Source organism: Gavialis gangeticus, unplaced genomic scaffold (genome assembly GCF_001723915.1).
Source record: "Gavialis gangeticus isolate Ggan-Ray unplaced genomic scaffold, GavGan_comp1, whole genome shotgun sequence".
In the NCBI taxonomy this organism is placed as follows: Eukaryota; Metazoa; Chordata; order Crocodylia; family Gavialidae; genus Gavialis; species Gavialis gangeticus.
This window is the reverse complement of record NW_017728991.1, coordinates 7997066-8002674: the sequence shown is the minus strand read 5'-3', so window position 1 is coordinate 8002674 and position 5609 is coordinate 7997066. Positions and strand designations below refer to the sequence as shown.

The 5609-nt window shown below is 45.7% G+C and overlaps 1 protein-coding gene across 1 annotated transcript in view; it reads right to left on the bottom strand.

Moving 5' to 3' along the window:
* The window catches only part of CRLF3 (cytokine receptor like factor 3), a 21242-nt gene that overhangs the window by 10230 nt on the left and 5403 nt on the right, over positions 1-5609 (bottom strand). The window contains exons 2-3 of the mRNA XM_019515101.1: positions 5532-5606; positions 1894-2101 (exon numbers count right to left, since the gene is read on the bottom strand). Of these exons, the coding sequence (XP_019370646.1) occupies positions 1894-2101; positions 5532-5606 (283 nt within the window). The remainder of the gene's footprint in view (positions 1-1893; positions 2102-5531; positions 5607-5609) is intronic.

The window sequence follows — 5609 nt, the reverse complement described above, 5'->3', positions numbered from 1 at the left end:
AAAAAAAAAAAAAAAAAAAAAATGTACCTAGTGAGCAAAATGCTCAAGACTGACGCTTGTCAGTACAGGCTACTTTCTGAAGGAAGTGCAGTGTCCACAGCACTCCTGCAAGTCATGGTGTTAAATTCTTAGAGTAAATACATCAGATACCTTTGTAGGTGCATAACATAACACCTGCTGCCCTTTCAAAATAGCTCCAAATGTACATCTCCATACCCAGAGCCTTCTATAGACACATCCATGAGATGGTTAAAGTGTCCCAAGCAGCAGCAGAGTTATGAGTGTTGATTCCTTGCACCTGACTCTAATGCCCTCCTCCATCTACTCTAAAAGAAAGGAAACACCATCCTAAGCAGCAGTGAGTTTATCAGAATCTAAAATAGCTAACAGAACAGCTCTGGCCTAACCGTGCAAGGAAAAAAAAGACTCCTTAATTTAACCCATGGGCTCATTTGGGGATTTTTTTTTATTTTTATTTTGGGAGGGGGGTGAGGGGAGTTGGTGTTTTTGCTAACATATCACTCTGATATTGTGTAAACTGCACCATGGGGAGAACAAAGCATGCTTTTCCAACACCCCAGCTTTAATTCCTTACATTTAACTCGAAATTACTTCAAGTCACAAGAAGATACAAAAACTGCTCCAGCTCAGATTCTTTTCAAATTGACCACCTAATGGCTGCAGTATAACCTGAGAGAGTAAAGCAACCAAAGCCCAGTTCCAAATGGACAGGTACTACCAAATGAAACACAAATGAAAATGGCAGCGAGATGCAGGGAGCATGACTTGGATTCCCTTCTGACTCGCAACAATAGCCCCTCCAGCTCACAGTTACGGCACAGCACAAAGGAGCTTGTATTGCTACAGTCCACAGAGAAAGCCAGGACACAGCAGAGTAGTAAGCAGACTGGCAACCAGGGACCTATAAGATCTGACACAGGTTGTTACCAGGTAACAACTCATTACTTCCATTACCTCATTAAGTCTCTATGCACAGCAGAGATGTGTTAGTGCCCATTGCATAGGGGAACACAGAATTTTAAAGGAAAGTGGCAAATTGATACTTGGAAACTGCCACCTGTCCTGTGGAAAGAGGATTTAATTCTTAGGGCAGTCTGACTGGCGCATTCCTTGAGCGTTAACTTTACACCCAAGTGGCCACTACTAGGTTTCCTGCCAGCAGCAAGCTGCACAATGCATTTTAGTTCACAAAAGATAAAACAGTGAAGAAAGCAAAGCTGAGATGGGAGAACAATGCAAGGAAGCAGCCAGCAGAGTCATAGCTAAAACCGCTATAGAGAAGGCTCTCCCGTGCTGGGAAACAAGCAAGGCAGACATTCCTTTCTGCCGAGGTATTTGGTACTGCTAGGACGTGTTTACCATAATGGGCAAACTTTCCACACTTCTATTGTTTTCTGTCCTGTCCTCCAAGCTGTGGGAGAAAGGTTTGAGATAAAGTAGAATCCAAGGCTGGCAGAGGTCACCAAAAAGCAGAGCAATCTTTAAGCGTCTGTGGGGTGTGGGTTTATGCCACAGCTAAAAATAACTCCCTTCCAGTTCAGGACAAGTGCTCCCTCACTATTTGGACAGCAACTCATTTTCCAAGATGACAAATTCAAATCTAAAGTCATTTTCTCATACAGAGAAGTTTTGCCAAGTGGCAAAACGTATCCCATGCAGAGAACGAACGTGGGATCTATGCACCACGCGAGTTCTGAAGTTTAAAGATCACTCTGGGCCCTGCAAACCTGGGCAGCATTCCTATTAAAAGTCTGATGATAAAGATATATGGCCTTACAATGGTCTACAAAAAGGCTGGGAGCCACTGCTCTAGTCTTTCAGAGAAGACGCATAGAAAGGTAAATACAAGACATTATTTGAAATGCCCCTTACCTTCCTGGAGCAGGTCATCAGCTGTACTGACTCCATGTTCTATTAGCTTCTGGCATTCATCCAGTGGTTTGATACTCTCTTGTTCTATGGAATCTACTTCCTGCAGCAGTGCCATCAATCGCTCATCCAACAGCTTCGTCAGGGTCCCTTTTAAATCACTAAAATGCTGCTCAAGTACATCCCTCGTCGAAGCTGCGCTCTCTTTGATCTGATTGATACAAAGGAGAAGGGTTCAGGGTGACGCTGAAAACCAAGCTGGGCTTTTATCTTAACAAATTACTTCATCTGCATTTGCCTGCAGGAAAGGGATACGCGAGGACAACTTTTACAAAGGATCACAACAAATCAACATGGTTGCGTCAGTCAGACAATACAATAATTGCAGTATTTTCCACTTGTCCTCCCTTAGAAACAATGAACTGCACAAATGTAAAATGGGGAACGCCTGGGTAGCCAAGCAGTTCTGCAGACAAGGTTCTGGGAGCTTTAGCAAACTGCAAACTGAATGTGAGTCAATGTCATATACTGTTGCAAAAAAAGCCAACACCATACAATGTGTTTAAACAGCAGTGTCGCATGCAAGACATGTGAAGTAATCCTTCTACTTTCCTCTAGCAGAGGCCCTCCTACTATTGGGTGCTGCATCCAGTTTTGAGCTCCGTATTTCAGGAAAGACATAAGCCAATAGGACAGAGTCCAGAGGCAAGTATTAAAAGTGATCAGAGGTCCAGGAAGCCTGACCTAGAAGGAAAAAATGGAAGAACTGAGTCCGTATAGAGAGGGAAAACTTGAGCGGGGAACACTATAACAGTATTCAGTTATACCAAGGTTACTGCAGAAACAGAAGTAAAAGTGTTCTCCAGGACCAACATGGACAGGCAAAACAGCAATGGGCTTAAACTGCAAATAAAGTAGACCTTGGTTAGACATTAGGAAAAGCTTTCTAACTATAAGGAGAGAAAGCACTAGAATAGACTCCCTAGAGAAGTAGTTGAGCCCCCCATCACTTCAGCTTTTCAAAAACAGGCTGGACAAATATCCATCAGGATGACATACATAGAACTGACCTGCCTTAGGTCAAAGCAATGGACCTTTGACCTCTTTAAATCCCTGCTTCCCTTATCTGCTACAAGAAGACTATTGAGAGTAAATGCAAATTTTGCATTAGGTCAGACTGGTGGTTTATCTAATCCACTGACTTGTCAAAACCTGAACCAAAAGCTTTAGAGTAAAGTGTAAACACTGCATTCAGCTGTTTTGGGAATAACAGTCCCCTACAAAATATTCCCTCATCCCTTCCAATACTCAGAGGTTGGCTTAAACCCAGGAATGAGAGAGTTTATATCCCTTCCCATGCTCTTCGGTAGCAACTGTAACAACTCTGAATACTCCTGTTATCCACATTAGATGACCGATTATTATTTTAATCCAGGTAAGCACTTCACCTCAAAAAGGTAAAGAATTTCATAAGCTAAACACACACTGTCTGACAAAAGTTTTTTTTTTTCAAACCCATGTTTGAACAGGTCACCTTTGATTTCCACTGCCCATCCCCTTGCTCTTTTATTACAAACCAGATGAACAGCAAGTCTGTTGCTACATCTACTGCAAAGTTGTAGCTTTGGAAAAAAATTTATTACAGAAGTGTTATTACAAGGAAGTTTACTAAATTGCTGCATCTGATTTTAGAAGAAGAAAATATATTTGAATTTACAAAACAAAACCCCCAAAAAAATCAATCACAAGTTAAAGTAAAAAAACAAACACTCCGGCTGCATGCACTTTCACAAGTTACGGAAATGCTGTAACAAACACCAAGCCCTACATGTCATTTCTAGATCTTTAGAAGTAGACAACCAGCACAGGAAGCTCTTCGGTTAAGTAAAATAAATTTCCCCTTCAAGTAATATTCATAAGCCTCTGCAGCTGCCACACAGCTTGGTTTCTCTCCACATGTTATTTCAGAAAAAAGGAAGTGACTGGCCATGTACATGGGGGAGGTGAAGGAAGAAGAGAATAGCTTTCTTTTCCCCCCACCCCCTGCCGATCCCACACCTTTTTTTGATTCACCTACAAACTCAGTGAGCATCAGAAGACTGATGTTAGAGAAACTTACACAAACTTTGATTGATGTTAGACAAACTTCATTCAGAAGAGAGTGAGGAAAACACTGGTGTATAAACTCATGCACCGGCTTCCAAAGATTTGCAAAGCACAGTACTGTGCTTCTAAGATGGAGCCACACTAAGCAGCCCCCTATGGTCCAGCAGTCCCAAGCAATAACTTTGCTGCTGGCCCCAGCTCAGTCCAGAACCCCTGGGGTTTCCAGGCACTCTCACCCCTAAGTCACCGATTCAGAGCTTTCTCTATGATCAAAATGGCAGACTAAATCTGAAGCTGCAAAGAGGAATCTGAGAAACAGATGTTTGCGAGTGCAGAATGATCAGCCAAAGCTGCAGAACGGGAAGAGGTTCAGCACGAACATGCAAAATCCAGCATCTCATGGGAGGAAATAGCACAGACTAAGGAAAGGTGAACATAACTTAAGCAGTTACCCCCCTCACTAAAACAAGTTGGTTTTCCTCCATCTCAATATGTTTCATATTACCAAGCAGCAGCATTATTTGGGCTAGAGTCATGTGCAAGTTACTCGTCATCTTTAGCAGCCTGCAACATCAACCACTTTGGCAACAGTTAGGATTCCCGTACACCAACTGCCTGTTCAGTTGTAACATCAGGATTCAAAGGTACCACAGAAATCTATTGTAAATCTGTGTATCAGCTTTTAGGAAACAAACAGGACTCCAACAACATCGCTGAAAGGTCACGCCGCAAAACTGAAGGCACCAAAGCTGCAACTGAGATCTACAAAAACTAACGGGTATTCATGCTGCATCTTCCCTGCAGAGTACTCTCAGGTGACCTGTGATCAAGCGAAAGCCCTCTGCTCAAATGAGAAGTCACAGCAGAGTCTTGCTGGTGCTGTGCCCGCTGCGTGTTGCCAGCATCAACGGAGACACACCCCATGGTGCACATCCTGAGCCACACGCCATTCCTTTACTAGCAAACGGAGAAAATTTGTCAATCTGGACCTGAGGGAAGCACGAGAAGCAGTTTAACCCACGTCTGCACCATGAGACGAGTGGGTTACCGATCTCGGCCTGCAGCCCCAGCTGCACGACACAGACCAGAGGTGCGAGGGCGCTGGCAGTTAGTGGCTGCACTCGAGGAAGAGCCCGATCCATGTCTGCGGCCGTCTCCACCACGCGCTTACGGCAGAGGAACGCGCGACATCCCACACTGGATAGGATTTGACCCTTCACATCCCATGTCGCTACAGCCATCCGCTCTTTGGACCCAAGGCTTCCCGGGCCCGATTACCGCGCCGAGCCCCCGTCCCGCCGCATCCTGCACTCGGCTCCCCGGCCTTTCCAGACTCCTGCCTATGTGTGGGGAGACGCACGGACGCGGGCACGGTGGGAGTCCCATGGGGGGGCTCCACGCCAACCCCAGGCCTTCACGCCGTGCGGGCACAAAGCCTCGCAAGCAGGGCCGAGGCCGGGCGACCGACCCCCTGGAGGGCCGGGCGCCCCCTCACGCCCCTGGGGGCCGTGCAGGGCGTAGCCCATCCTCCCCACCTGCTTGCGCGCCTGATGCAGCCCCCGCAGCCGCTGCTGCAGCTCCCGCCGGTAGCTCCGCGCCGCCTCGATGCTCTC